This window comes from Macrobrachium nipponense, chromosome 2 (genome assembly GCF_015104395.2).
Source record: "Macrobrachium nipponense isolate FS-2020 chromosome 2, ASM1510439v2, whole genome shotgun sequence".
Lineage (NCBI taxonomy): Eukaryota > Metazoa > Arthropoda > Malacostraca > Decapoda > Palaemonidae > Macrobrachium > Macrobrachium nipponense.
In genome coordinates this window covers 21,872,985-21,893,071 of record NC_087201.1, presented here as the reverse complement: position 1 = coordinate 21,893,071, position 20,087 = coordinate 21,872,985, and the positions used below count along the sequence as shown (strand labels likewise).

The 20,087-nt window shown below is 35.3% G+C and overlaps 1 protein-coding gene across 1 annotated transcript; it reads left to right on the top strand.

The window, feature by feature from the left end:
- Window positions 1-13,801: 13,801 nt before the first annotated feature.
- Window positions 13,802-14,311, top strand: LOC135221135 (uncharacterized). The gene has a single exon (XM_064258958.1). It carries the CDS (start codon window positions 13,802-13,804, stop codon window positions 14,309-14,311), a length of 510 nt encoding a protein of 169 aa, XP_064115028.1.
- The last annotated feature ends 5,776 nt before the right edge of the window (window positions 14,312-20,087 follow it).

The following is a 20,087-nucleotide window of genomic DNA, read 5'->3' as shown; positions in this document are numbered from 1 at the left end:
TATGGTGAATATATAGATATATAGAAAATACTTATAAGTAAAAAATTATTCATGGTGTACACAAATACAGATTCATGTAATAAGATATGAGACATATGCATATGATAATATTCGTAAATAATAATGATCACGTGATATATAATGAACAGTTTTACACTTCAACTCATGAAGATACATATGCTACAGAAAATACTACTGTACTCCTGATAATTGCATAACATAAAGATTTACATGATAAAAATCATATTTTAACTGATAAAAAACATATATGAAGTGATAAAAATCATATATTAACTGATATACTAACTGCAGTTATTGGTAAGATACAAGGTAACAGATTGATTATAAGCTATTTGATTTATTTATTATATATATATATATATATATATATATATATATATATATATATTGATTCATATAATTATGATTAATATGTGTGCACTTAATACAAATGATTAACATAAATGACTAATCTAAGTGATCAATCTAGGTGAACTCTAAATAGATTCCTAGTGCATACATGCACAGATATATATTGATTCATTGATTAACTTCTATATTCTTCAAATAAGCATGCTAATAGATAAACAATGATTGTCGTACTGTACGGATTCTGTTATTTACTGATACTTTAGCTATGATACTTATATAGATATTGATCCTTTATATATGGCATACATAGCCAAGGATATACCCATTATACATTTAACTAGCGTTTCGAACAACTTTTCACCCATTACACAGTTCCAGACAACCACCTATAGCCAAATGAAATGGCCAATTCCAAATGGTTAAAAACAAGGGGAAATTGCCTGGGCAGGGTCCGACGTTCTATTTTGCGCCCATACTTTTTCTCTGCATCCTATGCCATACAAATACGTTCTTGATGAATAAAATCATCCCCAGCACAAGCCCTACGCCAGCAAACGTAGAGTTGAATACCCTCCTTGGTCGTAATTGTCGGAAGTATGTCCCTTAGTAGTCAATTCCAACAGCCGCTGGACCATTCCACATTAAAAACGAAATTAACACTGGGATACGAGTGACGGCCCAGGAAGTCCACAAAATAAGCTTGTTCACTTATGATGGTGCTTATTCCCTTCACATTGTAGGCGGTCGTTACTCCACTGCAGTCGTCCTCAGCGACGAACGGTTTTTTGAAGTTGTAGACGACTGTCCGGGCATGCGACGTGAAACTCTCCTACTGCAAGGTGTAACCAGGTTCCGTTAGTCAGCCTGTAAGTGAAATTATACTTGTCGCAATGGCAAAGTAAATTCAGACAACATCCAAATATGGGAGGGAGAAACCCGTTAAGGAATAGACTTAACCCACATGAATTCGCTGATATTTTATGGAATTCAAAAGAGTCAGCTGTACAAACTTTTTTATCTATGGCATTATAACAATGAGTGAACCTATCCATGTCTCTGACGACCGTAAAAATATCCATATTAACAGATATCAATACGAATCCCAAAGAAAATTCGATATTACTGGTAGTAAGTTACTAGACAAAGAAGTGGGAAACGGAGCTATTTGTAAGATTGCCAGGCAACATAAGAATCAAAGAGAATATTAATCATGATTCTGTAATTCACTACGCTTACTGAAATTAAGCTGTGATAAAATCCGATCCTATGTGCCCCTAACAAAAGGTTCATACTCAAGTTTCTTGCGCACATCTCTAGTTTAATGATAAAACTTTAATAGGCAGGAGATGCAACAAAAGAACCCACTATGTAACTAATTTTTATATAAACTTTGGGTTTTTCAAGAAACTGTAACATTTTCTCATGAATGTGATCTACTTGAATTGTAATATGCTAGTGTTGCAAGTAAATATTTCATATCCATAAACTGATACTACTAAAATGTCCATTTACCAATGTCATAAGCTGATTTATTGACTCTAATTGCCTATGAAGTTCAGAAAAAATGAATTCATTTTGATGTTACAGAAATTCTATTCACTTATTTTCTTCATTAATTTTTTAAACGATTTGCAATTCTTTAACTAAGCTTGCATTGATCACCGCGGATAAGAACAGGATACGACACTTGTACCTAATGACCTGCGTTGCCCATGAGAACTTCACTAGCTAAGCATTCCACCCAAGTTGGCTTGTTTTGTAAGCACAAGACAACACACAACTACAGATGAAGCCTGTGCAAGCGGATTATCGGGGTTGAAGGAACAATGATGCATGTGTAATTTATACGATGATTCAGCAACACACACTAGGCAGGAGACTGCGCTCAAGCCAGCTTTAAGAGTTACGTTACTTGCTGTAATAAATACAACTTTAGTACTTTCAAATGATAGCCATGTATAAATTGGGTATTTTTTGTTTTAATACTCCACCCACACGAGAAGAATGTCTGAAAAAACAGTACCAAAATTGAACAATATTAGTTTCATGTTGGAAATCTGCAAGATTGTAAAATATATGTAATAACTTATGTTAAATTAGATATTCCTTATTCAAAACTAATGGAAAAGGTTTCCATACAAATTTTATATATGTTATTTACCCTGTAAGATCCATATAGGATTATTCACATAGATATACATTTTCACTTCTAGACTTCCTGACTTTAAAATCTCTTTTTTTTTTTTTCATTGACTACGAATATAAACCATCGGAACAGACAGTATGCCAGTAGGTTTTGATATGTGTTTGAATTTTTAGTTTATTTGTCGTTAATATCCCTAGAATACTGAATGGGCTACTAAACTTAGGCGTTATTTTATAAACACCTACTGCATATGGTTACGTTTTGTTTATTGATTTTATCGTGATTCCTTTTCATTATAATCTGTAAGCCTTCCAACTTCTTACGGAGTATATTATATCGACTCATACTTGTATCCATACTTCTATATATTTGATAAATTAATGGTTGGCCTGAATATGTTGGCCTGAATGTGCGGCCGTACCGTATAAGGCTACTTGCGGTATCATTTCTATAGATACATGATATGAACGATAAAAGTATTTAAAACCGCGAGAACCGCTATAATCCAGTTTGGATCCAATTCCCCAAGTGTAACTCGTAGGACATTGACACTCTTATTTACCCATTCTACCAAACCGATTGACTCTGGGTGATAAAATATGGTATTGATTTTCTTAATGCAAAGGAATTCACACAACGAGTTAAGGAAATTATTATTGATTTACATCACCCGAGTCAGAGATTATCATGTGTTGAATTCCGTGTTTACTGATGTAGCACTCATAAATATTCCTAGCGCACTCAATTGTGGTGTTTGGTTTTTAGTGCTATTAATGTTATATCACGTGTCAAGGCAACTATTAACACTAGGAAGTGTTTATTTCCTCTGTCAGACTCGTAAAACTCTGTTAATAAATCTACGTGTACTCTTTCAAAGGGTTGCTTTGGCACGGAATAGGCCCTAAACTGACAGGTGTCTTAGTGTGTCCCTTGTTTTCAAGACATATGTGACAATTAATTATGAGCTTTTTATATCTGTAAGCATTGATTTGGTTTTCTGTAACATAATAGAGAACCCTGGATGACCATGTAATGGGTTGGAATGCAACCAGTTTAGGACAATTGGTATAAAAAGATTGTTACAACTATCTGATCGTTAGTCACCTGCTGTGTTCCTCGGGTTTTCCTCATCACGGACCTACATATAATATTACCTTTGATTACATAATTCTGCTACACATACTTTAAATATACTTTTGCTTTAGGATTTCTGTTCGAAGTGTTTGTTGTTTTGCTTAGCTGCTGACCCTTGCTTTGTTCAGTTTGTAACAGTTCAGGTCTTCAATGTTCACGATCTCTTGGGTTAATGAATTTTCTTGTTCAGATACGGTTCTAACAATAGGCACGGATGTTTCTATATCTTTTAGGCCAACTAATGGTTCTTGGCAGTATGGTGCGGGATTGCGGGATAATGCGTCAGCTATGATATTTGCTTTCCCAGGTAGAGATCTTAACTTGGCTCCAAAGACCTGAATGATCATATGCCACTGAGTTCCTTTGGGACTGTGATTAAAGCCTTGAAAAACTCGGTAAGGGACTTATGGTCAGTAAGGACTTTAACAGGAAAGCCGTTGATTACGAACTTAAAATGTACTAGTGAATTAACGATTCCATAGCCCTTCCTTGTCTATTACTGCATATTTACTTTCAGAGGGCTTTAGTTTACTTGAACAAAAAGCTATAGGAAAGAAATGTTTATCATATTGCTGAAGTAGTACCCCTTTTACCCCTAGGTCTAAGGCATCTGTTGCAATAAAAAAAATTCCTTATTAAAATCAGGGAATTTTAAGATAGGTGAGCTGCATAATTCCAATTTTAAGATATCGAACGCCTGTTGATGCTTTTCAGACCATAATAAATCTACGCCCTTTTTCGTAAGATCTGTTAAAGGAGCTGCTGTGATTGACGAGTTACATATAAACTTACGATAGTAATACCCACTAACGCGCAAAAGTGCTGTATCCCCCTTACGTTAATAAGTACCGGAAAGTTACGAATAGCCGACACCTTACCATGGACTACTTTAAGACCTTGACTAGACACATAAAACCTAAATAAACATGTTCGGTTTTTAAAACTCACATTAGATATTTTACTCTGAGATTATTCGTCTTAGTCTCTGTAGCACTAGCTCTAGTTTATGCGGATGCACTTCTAAGGTATTAAAAAAGATTACAAGACCAACCATATAGGCATGTAGGGTATCCCCCCTAAAAAGTTTCCAAACAATATATTAATCATTCTGGTGAATGTAATTGGGATGCAACGTAAGCTGGAGGCATACGTAAAAATTGATAATGTCCCCTGAGTGTGCTGAAGGCGGTGTATGAGGTACACTCACTTAGCTAATGGTATTGGTGAAAGCCTTTAAGTAAGTCCAAGCTGGTGAAAAATTTATACTGACCTAACAAAGATAAGATATCGTCGGTACATGGCACTGGAAAACGATCGGGAATCGTTTCCTCGTTTGAGCGACAGAGCTCTACTCAGATACGCCAAGTCCGATATTTTTTAGGCAAGACGTTTAAGGGAAAAATTATATGGGCTATTTGATTTCCTAATGACTCCTATTACTAGCATTTGTTTTTCAACTTTCATTTATCTTATTTTGAAATTTCATTGGGAGACTATACGAAGGTACGTATATAGCTTTATGTTTGTCCTTCGACCGTATTTTGTGTTCAATGACATCCGTTTTCTCCCAGAGATCACTCGCTAGTGGAGAAACATCATGATATTCAGATAAAAGATCAAAAAATTTCTGCTGAATCACCTCTGCTTGAATGGCTTTACTGATTTTACTTTAAATAGAGTAGAAGAAGGATTCATCTACAACCGGTTGGGCATGATTAAATTTAGCAACAGTAAAAAATGCGATATTTATAACTTCCATATCCACGATATGTTTATAGGTTTTGTGGATTACTAGATTGGTATTCGGATGGTTTACAGACTTCAATATTAACTTGTTGCTGTGAGTCAACAGTGTATAGTGCTTTGTTTGCGGAAATCCGTTATATTTCAGAGGGTCGGAAAGGGATTAAAATTTTCAGATCCCAGCAGTCTTTTTACACGCATTAAGACATTCGAGGGTGCGTGTGTCTCGAGATTTTGCATGCAAACTGCGACTGTGGGTGTGGGAGAATTCTGTTGGGTCGCTTGAACAATGTCACGATTTATGAGACAAAACGGATTTTAATGTGTTAGAAGGTTTATAGAATTTTCCTTTGATAAACACGCCTTATTTGGCAGGAGGTAGTATAATGTTTTGTATACCCATAGATGGATATCTTACAATTACACTAGATACAAATCGATGTTTTTTATAACTATAAAGGTATCTGTAAGCGTTCGCTTATCCGCCCTGTACTGAATCTGAATTATGCTACGACAATTAACTCGTTATTGCCAATTACTGAAAGCCATACTCCGGACTTCTCAATAGGGAAGTTCGAACAACAACGGTGAGTCCGTAAACACAGGATATTACGTGGACTAAAGGAATAAAAACAATGTAAATGGCTGATATTCTAATTTTACGGCACGTACAGTCGGGCGTAATCCACCACTACTTATGATAACTTATTATATTAAAACTACGGGAACCTGCTCTGATTATTTGATACGGTCGTGTGATTCATAGGAAAATTCCTTTTTAATTCAAAAAGTTGTTGGCATGAATGATCCGAGATCACTCTCCCCCTCCACTAGAGTCGCTTATGTGAGATGTGCTATGCTTTCAGCACTCAGCAGATTTTGACTGACCCTAACCGTTTTACTAGATGGCACAGTAACCAATTTTCCTGAAGCACGATTTGTTTGTTCTGATTTTTAGCAGAGTTACTGTTTATCTGTTTCCTATTAAAATAATGAGGATTCTTTTCTTTAATATCATCGGCAACGTATTGTGTGTTTTTAGCATTATGTTGCTGTTGGTTAAGTAAAAAGCAACGAACATAAGAATGACTTGAACTATTATGAATTGAGCGATTACTATTAAAACAATTTATCCCTACTGTGCTATTATTAACTAAAATTTGAAATAGTGAGGGATCCAGGTCAGCGCATTTAGACAAATTTTTGTTAATTTGTTTATATGAATGTTAAGTATCTTAAACTAATGAAAGTTTTTACAGACATGTTATTCCTTGCAATCCAGCCGTATTTTTTTGTTCAAAGTTAAGTTGAGTCATAGAGATTCGATTTTTTAAGCATATAACTCAAAAAACTCAAGGCTAAAACTGCCATCGGAACCTTGCAAAGTAGCCATTATTGTCCTGACCCGAAATAGTGTTACCTCTAATTTATCCAGATTTGTATGGGTGTTCCACTTTTTTTTGTGTGTTTTCTTATCACTACGGTGCCTAACGACCCTATCCATGTATCTGTATAAATACAGACGTCCACTGCGTAAACGCATATTCAATATTTGATATGATTTGTTACGTACAGAATTAATAGAGTGCCCCAGTATGATAAGATTAACACAAAATATATGATTATAATATTTCAGGAGAGCTTCTGAAAAAAAAACGAAGTTGACAGAAACTCAAAGATAAAAACTCGCAGTAGCGAAGTCCCAATGATGTAGATAATTTCTGTAAAAAGGTAAGATTAAGAATGTCTCGTAACTTCAGCCACAGGAACAACGAAATTCGCCCTGCAAAGGAAACACTCAAAGTAACTCCAAATGAATAAAAAAAGGATTGTACTTAGCTAGATTTTGTGGGAAGTCACGGCGTTTCGATAACGACACGGCCTTGGTCCCCGTTCTCTGTTTAGCGGATGACCCTGGTTTTTAGCTTGAGTTTCCCCCGTGTGCGTTGTTTGTTTGTTGAATTATTCGTTTCCTCTTGCTGGTCCTTGATGATCCGATGCTGCAGACGCGTCATGCTCAGCAGGTGACCCGGTTTCTCTAAGATATTCAATGTTGAAGACGCTCACTAAACGATGATACAATCTCTTGAATGATTCTAAATGAGAGACATCTCTTACAGTTAGGACGAAGCTTGCGTTGCCGTAGGCAGCAGACACAACCGGTTTGTTTCTTGAAGATATGCACTGCTGAAGACGCTCAATAAACGATGATACAACCTCTTGAATGATTCTAAATATAAGACATATCTTACGTTGCCATAAGAGACTCTAAGTTGCTTGAAGAATCTCTTGCTTTTGCCGTCGTTGACTTCTGATTTGATACATTATTTGTTATTCTTTGGAAGACGTTGAAGAGTTATCGCTGGAGGCTGCCACCAAATATGTAGGGCTGATGCCTTTGTATAATAAGGCACCCTGTGAGGTTATTTAGACCTGCGATAATTTACGCTAAGGTCGGTTTGTTATGACTCTCCATCCTCATTGGAGTGTCTTGGATTTCGATGATAATTTCTAAGTCAGTATCTTCTTTGGGTATGAAGGCGGAGATGTTTCAAACTCAAGATGATAATTTCTAAGTTCATTCAGTATCTTTTTTCTGATGTGAGGTTCTATTGTTTAAACACAGAGTACAAAAATATCTGTATTCTCGAAGTCTACATGATGCAGATCAGATAAAATTGGACAGGTCTTCCAATGATGCTGGCTTAATGAATTCTGACATACAATCTGGTTTACAAATCATAAAGTGAGCAGACAGTAGCTCGAACATACGAACATACACACAGATGACATAGATTACAAGTCATGTAGGCCGTCTGGGTTATAGGTCACTGTGGTTGTCTCAAGCAGGAAGCTTCGACAACAGTTTACAAAACAATAGATTTGATGACCACAGATGACAGCAAACCAGACACTGACTGATACAACACGTCATCTTAGCCTACTTTATCTTATCTGGTCTGCTCACACTGGTTGACCTCTTGGGTCACTGGTTTTAATTGATCTAGTTTTAGTTTTTATATATGGAATAACATTCCATATTTTTTTTATTATGTAACACATATATAGAAAAAAACCGATAGTCGTTTTGATTTGTGGACATTCTTGTAGATTACCCTGTTGGACAAAAAGATACATAAGTGTCAGGAAATTTCTCTCTCTCTCTCTCTCTCTCTCTCTCTCTCTCCCCTCTCTCTCTCTCCCTCTCCTCTCTCTCTCTCTCTCTCTCTCTGTCTGTCAGTACTGTTACTTGAACATGTACAGGCAGTCACAAGGTTACGGCGGAGGTTCCATTCCAGCAAAATGCTGTAATTCGAAAATCGCCTCAATCCAAACCATCATAATTATAATGAGAATAAGTTACAGTGCCATGAAGCAGGTAATGGACCCGTAAATCCACTTACAGTGCTGAAAATTTGTGGTTAGCAGCACCATAAGGCAAGCGCTGTAATTCTGGAACGACGTAACCCGAGAGACTGCCTGTTTTTGTGATTTCTGCCGCTAGTCAGCCCACTTTGACACCCGTCAGGTGTGAATTCTTAGTCTCACACAGTTGTGTATGTTTGTCTGCACTCCCCCTGTAGTATATAAATTGTGATTTCAAATAATATGTAACAGAAATAAAACTGAAACTGGTCATGACCTACAATCAGTCTTTCATTAATCACCTGTGGTGATGTGTGATAAGTGAATCTCACTTTAACACGTGATTGGTTTTCACACATCACCACAAGTGAAGGAATGAAAGACTGGGTGTAGATCATGACCAGTCTCTCTCTCTCTCTCTCTCTCTCTCTCTCTCTCTCTCTCTCTCTCTGTCTCTCTCCTTCTCCTCTCTTCTTCTTGCAACGTTTCGTCCTTAAACCTAGAAGGACATCGTCTGGTAGGGGGGGTCCTTACCGACGGATCCCCTGTGATCACAGGTGGGTCCTATGCGGACGCTGCAGAAGTCGCTCAGACCGTCGTTAAGGAAGGATTTTGATTGGTTGGAGGAGGCTGTTGCAAGACGTCACTACTCGCCGAATTGTCACTGGCTAGTTGCTGTTGCGTGACGTTTATGCCTGGTGTAGTTTAATCTGGTGTTTCTTGATCTGGGATGTCTTGTTCGACGGTCGTATCTGGTATGGTATTATTTAGTAATACCATGTCGTCTTGGTTTAAGGATGGAACGCTGCAAGAAGAAGAGAGGAAAAAAAGAAAGAGAGAGAGAGAGAGGAGCAGACGCCCCCGACTAAGAGGAATCCAGAGTGAGTCATCTTTTGTCGACTAGGCTTCAGATCCAACTTGTACTGCATTTTTATAATAATTTCAATTTGACAAATACCACGTTTTTTACATGAATCCCCCGTTTGACGTTTTAATTAATAGCCAATTTCAGTACAGAAGAAAAGTCAGTAATAAGAAGACTACAGAAACTTCTATACAAAATAAACGCGGCTGAAATAGCCATTATTTTCAATAAAATAATAATAATAATAATAATAATAATAATAATAATAATAAGAATAAATCATAAGAATCAGTAATAAGTTGCGTACGATAACAACAACCTGAAGGAGTGATAGAAAACGATCAGGCAAAGATCCTCTGGGACTATGGTATCAGAACAGATAGGGTGATAAGTGCAAATAGACCAGACGTGACGTTGATTGACAAAATCAAGAAGAAAGTATCACTCATTGATGTCGCAATACCATGGGACACCAGAGTTGAAGAGAAAGAAAGGGAAAAAATGGATAAGTATCAAGACCTGAAAATAGAAATAAGAAGGATATGGGATATGCCAGTGGAAATTGTACCCATAATCATAGGAGCACTAGGCACGATCCCAAGATCCCTGAAAAGGAATCTGGAAAAACTAGAGGCTGAAGTAGCTCCAGGACTCATACAGATGAGTGTGATCCTAGAAACAGCGCACATGTTAAGAAAAGTGATGACTCCTAAGGAGGCAGGATGCAACCAACCCCACACTATAAATACCACCCAGCCGAATTAGAGGACTGTGATAGGGCAAAAAATAATAATAATAATGAAAACAATTCTGGCACATATTATTTCATGAACTATAAAAATGATTTCCTCTCATTTTCCAATCCATTTGGCAATTTAATACACTTACGCAGGACGTCAGGTGGCATAACACTTAATTAACTCAAATAAATTCTGTTGCCATAAGCATCATCATTATTCAAAACACGATCACATTCATATGCAGTGAGCACAAGAGGTCATTAATATGCAAAGCAAAACTCGACAGAAGAGAAGGCTTTTACGTGAAAAAAGTAAAGCATACTGAACGAAAACAGTGTTAAAATAAAAGAGACAAAACATGTAACTAAGCAAAGTATACCATACCCCAACAGAATCAGTAAGTATGGAGAGGCAACGATAAGTTAACAGCTCTCCTAAGGCTGGCCCGAAGGATTAGATATTTTAACATGGCTAGGAACCAAATGGTTACTTAGCAACGGGACCTACAGCTTATTGTGGGATACGAACCACAATACATCGAGAAATTAATTTCTAATCACCAGAAATAAATTCCTCTGAATCTACGTTGGCAGAGCAGGGAAGCGAACTCAGGCTACCAAATCAGTAAGTGACTGCGTAACCAGTGATAAAGCTAAAGGGACCAGCCCCTCGCTAAAGTGCACAAATAATAATAATATTAATTAATAATAATAGTGATAAAAGACATAATGATAAATATTATGAAAATGCAATTGGAGACCATAAACAAAGAAAATAATTAATATATAAAAACACACAAAATAAGAAAAAATTGAAATAATAAGTAAATTAAAAATAATGTAAAGAAAAACATAAATAACCAAAATAAATATAATACGAACATGAAAACACAGATATAAAAAAGGCAAAATTAAGAAGAGTAAAAATTAAGAAGTAAAATAAAAGAATAGAAATAATAAAATAGAAAAAACGTGACTAATAGAATATAGAAATAGAAATGAAAATTATGAAAAAATAGCATAAACGACAATAAAAAAAATTTAAAGAATGTAAATATGATAAAATAATAAAAGAAAGAAATCAAAATTGAAAAATATAATCAAATTGGAAATATAAAATTATAAATACTAAAAAATGACATTTAGAATTTAAAAAATGAAATAAAAATGAGAAAATATGAAAAAGAAAACAAAGGAAAGGTAAAAACAGTAAAAATACCTATTTGTCAAAAATCTGAAATAAAAACGAAATTAAATAAATTGTAACGAAATAATAAGAATTATTAGAAGAAAAATTTAATGACAAAAGTAATAAATAAATTGCGTAACAAGTGGAAAAAAATAACAATTTCAAAAAATATGAAACGAGATAAAACGTGACAATACAAATTTTAACAAATTAAAATTAAAGGATATATAAATGAAAATATAAATGACCGTTTACAAAAAGGATAAAAATACATATAACAATGAAAATATTTATAAATGGAAACATATAAACAACAAATCTGAAAATAAAATGAGAAATAAAAGAATAATTGAATAAAAACAGAGAAAAATAAGATTCAACCTAAAGATAAAAAAAAAAATATGAATAGAAATCAGGCTAAATATAACATGAAAAATATTATTAATAAAAAATTGAAAAAAAAATTAAATAAGTTTAAAATAATCATATGATGAAAATAAGAAATGAAAATATTTATATTACGAATCAATAAAAAAGATTAATCTAAACACGATTAAAACAATTAAAGGTATTTGAGAAATGTGAATTAAGATTACAAATAAATAGATGTAAAGAAATAAGAAATAAAACTGAACACTAAGAAGTCAAAGAGAAATTGAACAGACAGATAAAATAATAAAGATGAAAACAGAATTAATGCAGATGAAAGTAGTAAATATAAACAGAACTGCAATGCTAAAATGTAATGATAAACAAGTAATAACTACGATATTAAATATAAAATCAATGAAAGCAAAAATAGTCAGTCTTCAAAATAAGAAGCATTAAAATTTTGAGAATAATGACATTAACAAAAATATTAAAAAGTTAGGAAATTCATAATGATAAGAATAACAATAATAAAAACGAAGATAGAATAATTGAGTAAGTAAAAACTATAAAAAAACAGTACATTTGAGTATACATAAAAGTGAACCGAAAGAAAATCTTATAAGCTGAGAAAACAAAAATGAAAACTATCAGATGAAAATAATAATTCAAAATATAAAATAATAAATTAAAAAGAATGAAAATGAGAAATAAAATAAAATTGTGTAAAAAAATGAAAAATAGTGAAAAATAATCAAGAAAACATACCTAAAAAATGATAAAAATAATAGAAACAACATAATGATAAATATGGACATAGTAAAATAAAAAAAAATGATAAAAAATTATGAAAATGAAAATAGAATCGGTATTTAATGGAAAACGTACAAATAAGTAAAAATACAGATTTATAGAAAAAAAAGTGAAATTAGAAGTAGTAATTATAAGAAATCGTGATTATAAAAAGACATAAAAACTACGAAAAAAATAAAAAAGAAAACGAAATATAATGAAAATGGAAATAAAATATAAATTAAAAAGAATATAAATAAAAGTACAAATTAAAAAAATAGTGAAAACAAAATAGAAAAGAAAATAATATTAATCAGAAAACTAACCTGACATTACAAGTTTCAAAAGAATAAAAAGTAAAGCAAAGAAAATAAAAATATCAATAGATAATGACGATAATAAAGAAATAAAATATAGTTTTAAAAAATAAAGGGAAGCATAAAGGCTGGATCATACATCGGCGAATAAAGCCCACGACCGTCGTAATGGCTTGGCTTTACGACTGTCGCAGGCCTTGAAAAGGGAAAAGAAAATTCAGCTGATTACAACGATGCTTGCAATGTACAATTACGACAGTATTACGTACAGCGAGATGAGATTTGCGACATACGTTGACATACACGTATGTTGCCAATGATCTAGGCCACACCAACTTATAACAGTTTTTGGGGGACGACAACTGACGTAATTGCAATTCCGTCAGACGTAATTCAATTACGACATACATAATACGGAATCAGACATAGGCGACATACATAAAGTGTGTCGTGAACATTTCACAATGTATATAAAAGCAGGTTAATGAGAGTTTGCACTCGTTCCCATTCCAGGCGCCTCTGACAGAAGCACAAGATGGACGAACACGAAGTTGTGAAGATTGGGCAATATCTGGACGGGATATTAGACACTTCAAATGATGACTGAATTTTCACTGGCCATGGTGGATCATTACTATGCCATCTTCATGTTAAGAATATGAAAATACGGCTCGAACGAAAGCGCAAGAAGCAAAAGAAACAAAGCAGGAGATGCTGGATGTGGCCATACTTACAAAGGAGAGAGGAGTAGGGTTGCTACAGCAACTTGATGAGAAAATTGGTATGTGAAACTCCAAGAGTGTACTGGAGCTTGACCAGGATAACAGAGGAGCTTTTCAATGAAATTGTTGAACGGGTCTTACCCCTCATCAAGAAAAAACTCACATTCTGGAGAAGACCCATTGAGCCAGGCCTGCGTCTTGCAATCACCCTGCGCTTCCTTGCAGCTGGAGAATCCTACAAGAGCCTGACCTTCCAATTCCGAGTAGCTCCCGACACAGTCAGCGATATTGTTACTGAAATGAGGTCGTGCAATTGTCCACGACCCCAGAGCAATGGAAGGAAGTGGCCCGTGATTTTGAAACACATCATAATCATGAACCCAGTGAATGGAGGAACTCATTACTTCAACTATAAGAAATTCTACTTTGTCATTCTATTAGGAGTTGTTGGCGCTAACTACAAGTTCATGTGCGTCGATGTAGGTGCCATATGTTCCGAGTCTGATGGTGGTGTCTTTGCCAAGACACAGCTCTGTCAAATGCTAGATAGGAATTAAAGCCAATCTGGCTGCCCCTGGAAGACTGCCAAACAAGACTGAAGAGAAACCTGCAGTCCCCTATTTCTTCCTTGGAGTGTATCTTTACTTACTGACTGAGCAGGGCAAACGTACAGTGGAGAATGCCTTTGGCATACTAGCAAACAGGTAGATATTGTTCACAAATATTATACTGTCTTTATTTGGTTTGCTTGTTTAAAATCTCTTTAATATGAAACACCTTTTTTTATACCATCTCATAATTTAATGAATATTTTCCATTTCTCTTCCACAGATTCAAGAGTGTTTCACAGTGTCATAAATCTTCAGCATGACGATATCGAGTCTGATGGTGGCCGCTTGTGTCGCATAACTTGATTTTAACAAGAAATCCTAATGCCACGAATGAGACAGATCAAGAAGACTTGGTGACACATGAGGCCATAACTGGTCACTGGAGGTCTGACGAAACTTTAACTCCCTCAAGCAAGACTCAACGAGATCACCTTCATGATTATTTTAACTCCCCTGCAGGCTCCATTAATTGGCAAGATACAATGATATAAAACAAGAAAGCAATTAGATACTTTCTATAGATACTTTATAAAATTAAATAGAAATAACTTTGTAAATATCAAAATAAATTTGGAAATTTTAAAATATTTATATTATTACCCAACACATTTTCTAGTGAGTTATGTTCAGTGTAATATATAATGAAAACTGCAAATCTAAAATGCTATTTGTACTTTTTAAGAATGCCATATATATATATATATATATATATATATATATATATATATATATATATATATATATATATATATATATATATATATGTTAATGGGGGGATTCCCACCCCATTTATTCATAAGGTAAGCGTGACACGAAACGGAAGGCAAACCACACAAAACATTACACACACAGCCTGCTCTCTCTCTCTCTCTCCCGGCAATCCCTCTCTCTCTCTCTCTCCAAGGAATCTCTCTCTCTCTCTAGCACCGACACCTCTCCATTCTAACAGGTAATGAAAATGAGAGAGTTGCATCATAACATTAACGTTTATTAACAACGAATAAATAAATCAATCAATCAAGTAATCCAGTCTTACAGACTAACTCAAAAAACCCCGAAACAGTACATTGTCTAGTCACCAAAAAAGTCTACACCCCTCTGGGAATTCTTTGTCCCCCGGCATTCCAGAACCGTCTGTTTCAAAGACACGAGAAGCAAACTCGTTAGCAAACATAAGTTTAAAGACAAAGTTAATAAAATGGAACATCTTACAAGATATCAAACAAGCCATCCCTTTGGCTAAAGTAACTCAACACTCACCCAAACACCCGGATCACTATAAACACTTAATAAAAAACTCCCGGCGAATGCTACGGCATCTTGCCCGTGACTTGAAGCCCTCTGTCAAAATCCTCCCATAGGCTTGGGTATGACACTCTTAAAGGGAAGAGGCACTCACGCACATACGAACACACAGTTCGTTAGCGCCTCGCAACAATAGTTGCATCCAGTTTCACAAAGGCACTTTGAGAAGAGTTAATAAACTCAGTACATTGACTTGTCGAACTAAGCATTTTTATCTCACGCCATCCCCAGAAACTCATTCATCAGCTACTCTCAGGTCGTCACCTCTACACTGTTCTCCACATTCCATAGGTCAAAGGGAACACATGGACAATACATTATTAATCAAAAACCCTAGGCCTTACAGATGCTCGGCCACCCCATATGCTAGCCCCCGCCTAGCAAAATACAAAACACACTGGCCGGCTTAAAACAAAATACAAGTAAAAACTGCACGTCTCTGGCATTATAAAATAAAGTCTGTTACTCTTATATCTCCAAATAACACAAGACGCATTTTCTCTCATATTTTCTGCATTAGGATTCTTGAATATCCCTCTTCGCTTGTCTGCAAGTAGCTGCTCCTGTAGCAGACTGTAGCAGCTGTAGGAAGACGGAATGCCTCCCTCATTGTAGAAGACTTCTCACGGCTTCTGCAGATCCCCAAAAGACACGCTGTAGAATTCTCTTGATCACCATCATGGAAATTCTTGTAATCACCCTCATGGCAACACGACAGCAGTACTCTCGGCACACGGCTGGTGGACGTCTTGCTGGAGTCAGGAAACGACTTTTTGGTGTTAGTATGTCAGTCAAGTCACTGGTCAATCCAAGAAAATTAACCCAGACATACTACTTCTATCAAACAATGATCTCAAAAGGTCAGAAATACTAACTGAATGTCTCCCAATTAACTCCCTTTAACATGACTACTAAATCATAAGTCATCATCACAACTCTCAAAGAAAAAAAAACATTAAGTTCTCCAACTCAATTCTCCAAATTCACACATCAGCACACACACAACTCAGAAATCACAGCAACTCCACGGACTTCTGTATTCACATTTCAAACTCGAATGTGCTCACAAGAAAAAAAAAAGAAAAAAAATCGTAATGAACTCAAGGAAAAAAAAGAATTACATAACACACCCAGACCCAAAAAATGTTCTCTCAAGCTCTGATATCTAAACAACCCACAAAATCAGTAAAAATCTCCAACTTTTAACAGCAAAAACCCCTTTACTGCTCAATAATTAATCACAATGAGACTTAATGTCAAACTCCCATTTACGTAAGTAACAACCCTCGAAAACTTACATCTCCCGGTAAAGTCAAATCTCCCGTCCAAAAAGAAATGCTACTTAAAACTCAATCCCCCAAATTATATCTCTCATAGGGAAAGGAAGAAAAATATAAAAAAAAGGATAATCACAAATAAGTTTCCCCAATCACAAAATACATAACATATGTATAATATGCATAACTCCCGCGTTTTTCCCAAGAAATGCTCCATGTAAAGTTATAGAATTTGCCAGAAAGCAAACTCTCACACATGTGCTTTCGTGAAATGCTATTGTCAACATTTCCAGATATTGCGAAAAATTCTGATCTATCATCATCAGAGGAAAAAAGTCAGCACACGGCTCATCACATCGCTTGTCAGCAGAAAAATCGACTGCGGACGTATGCTCAGACAGTAGCACAAAAATTGTCTAGTCAGACACATAAGTTTGGAAACTCATGATTCTCAAAAAAAACGTCTAACAGACACATTTCACAGAATTAACTCCAGGATATGACTAATGTGTTCAAAGACTGTCTCAAAGACTCATTCTCTCAACATGACTTTGCCCCAAATTATATTTCTCCAAGAATAACACACTTGTGAACATAACAAATGCACACATCTCCATAGGACTCGTAATGCAGTAATGACACTAGCCTCTAAATAGTCACGAAACCAAAAAAGAGAACCACAGAAATCTTCTCTTGTCTCGAAAAAACTCCATAACCACAAAAAAAAGGTCACCCGCCAAAGATTAATTCCAACTCCATTATGAGACACCATATTAATAATAACACCACTCCGGTTATAAAAATATTTCCTCCATTTGGTTAATAACCAACCCCCTTATATTTCTCTCTTATTTCTCCAATAGCCATATGTCAGTAAAAAAAAACAACACCACTCCAGGAATAGAGAATAATCACCTCTATTTCGGCAAATACAAAATATTTACCTCTATTTCCCCAATAACTCCATGTGGAACAAAACAAGGCTCCAAAAATATATCTCCAAAAAGGAATATCAAAAAATGAAATCCTACCTCCAAAAAAATGTGCACTCAAGGCAACTAACTCACACACTCACAAATATTGCCCCATAATCTCAAAATATGTGTCTCCATTTGCAACAAAGATGGCTGCAAAATAATTGAACTAAACATAGCTCTCATCACATTGGCAAATATCAAAAATGGCCAAAAAATATATCTCCCATATATTATATCTCAAAATATAACTCCAAAATAATATATACCTCCAATTATAACTCCAAAATAATATATCTCAATTATATCTCAATTCTAACTCCAATTCTCTAGAGAATGACTCAATGTTATAGTCAAAAACTATAAAAACTCTCTCCGTTTAGCATAACTGCTAAAAAAGGGCAAAAACTTGGCAAATAAAACTGTCTAGAAAATTCTAGAAAAAATCACCAATGTGCCACAACTCATTATAACAGAACTCCAAATTCAAAGTGTCTAGGCCAAGACTTCTCCATATGCACTACGACATAGGTCACTAGAAAACTTAACCAAGTTTCCTATCTCTCACAAAGTTGTCACAAATACGACAAAGGTATTGTGCAAGAAAACTCACAATTTCTGGAACATAAATATCCAGAGAAAAAATGTAGTGCCATTACGTATGCATTCAAAACATGCAGGAAAAATTCTCCCATATATTTCTCTATAGCATCAAATAGCTGAAACACAAACACGTTCCCGAACAATGACTCTAAGTCATGAACTGAGATAATATTCACATTCAAATTCACCCTTGGTAAAAAAAACTTGTGTCAGCTATGGCTAACTTCCAAAAAAGGAAAAAAGAAAAATCAACGGCCTTGTTCACTATCTCCCGTAACTCACTAGATGTCAAGCAATTATCTGCTGAACTCATAAAAAAAAGGAAAACAAAAGAAATAATGTGTTGTTAGTTCCTCCCAAATTCAAAAAAGATTTCACCTCCCTTGATAGCATTACGGCACCCACGTATTAGTATAAAAAAATCAGTATCAGAAATATCATTATCACAAAATCACCAAAAAAAATTGCTATCATCAAAATCATCAGTATCAGTACAAAAAATATCACCAATGTTAATGCTTGTCCATTCTCCAAAAATTCAGCAAAAGTTCAGCAAGATTCAACACAATTCACCAAGATTCAGCCAGACTCATCAAGATTCAGCAAAACTCATCCCCGTGAATCACTGAAATATTCACCAAAGTTACAAAAACTCAACAAATAACTAAGACAAGACTTCTCCCATTAATTCATCGTAATAATTCTCCATGAATAATTATCTGTAATAATTATTAAATAATCTCCCATGAAATATCTCAAATCTCTCGTAAAACAATTCTCCCGTAATGATAATTATACTTAAGCAAACCTCCCGTGACACATCTCAAGTATAATAATTACTAATAATAATAATAACTCTCCATAGCAATAATTCTCTTGCAAAGATCTCAAGTAAGGGTGAAATTCAAATAGCATACAACAGTATTGCTGAATCTTATGGTATACCACCATTTCCACACCCACACAATCAACACCATTTACGGCATCGGGCAACACCATTCGGCACAATTTTTCAAAGTAATTTCTCCAACACAATAAAAAAAAAATAATAATAATCTGTGTCTCCCCAATATATTTGTGTCTTTGAAGGCACAAGTAAAACATACACCCATACAATGCATTTCAATTCTCTTTATTTCCTTTTCTCTTCCTCTAAGATAAAGAAAATATCTTTTCTAAAAAAAAAAGACTCTACGGGCGTTTCACTTCATCAACTAATCAATCAGCTGATATCTTAGCATCCAATGTCAAGGGCAAACCCATACCCCAACACAAAGAAAAAAAAAGGAGTTCACCCCCAATGAGAAAAAAAAGGTTTCTCCCCCCCCTGAGAACAACCCCTCAGTCAAGCGACAGAACAGCCCGAGGCATACACAGTAGTACCCCCATCTCCCCTTGAACAGTGTCTGAGGACCCCCTCTCAAGGTATACACTAGTGTCCTCCCCTGCACCATCTCTCGAGGGAGGCCAGTAGTACCCTCCATGCAACTATCCCCCCGAGGGATGCCAGTACCCTTGCAATGCAACGCGCCTCTCTGCAGAAATGTGCTGAGCCCGTAAAAT

What these genes read in the sequence shown, in the direction of transcription:
- LOC135221135 (XM_064258958.1), top strand. Translation starts at nt 13,802, where the DNA reads ATGAGAAAATTGGTATGTGAAACTCCAAGAGTGTACTGGAGCTTGACC.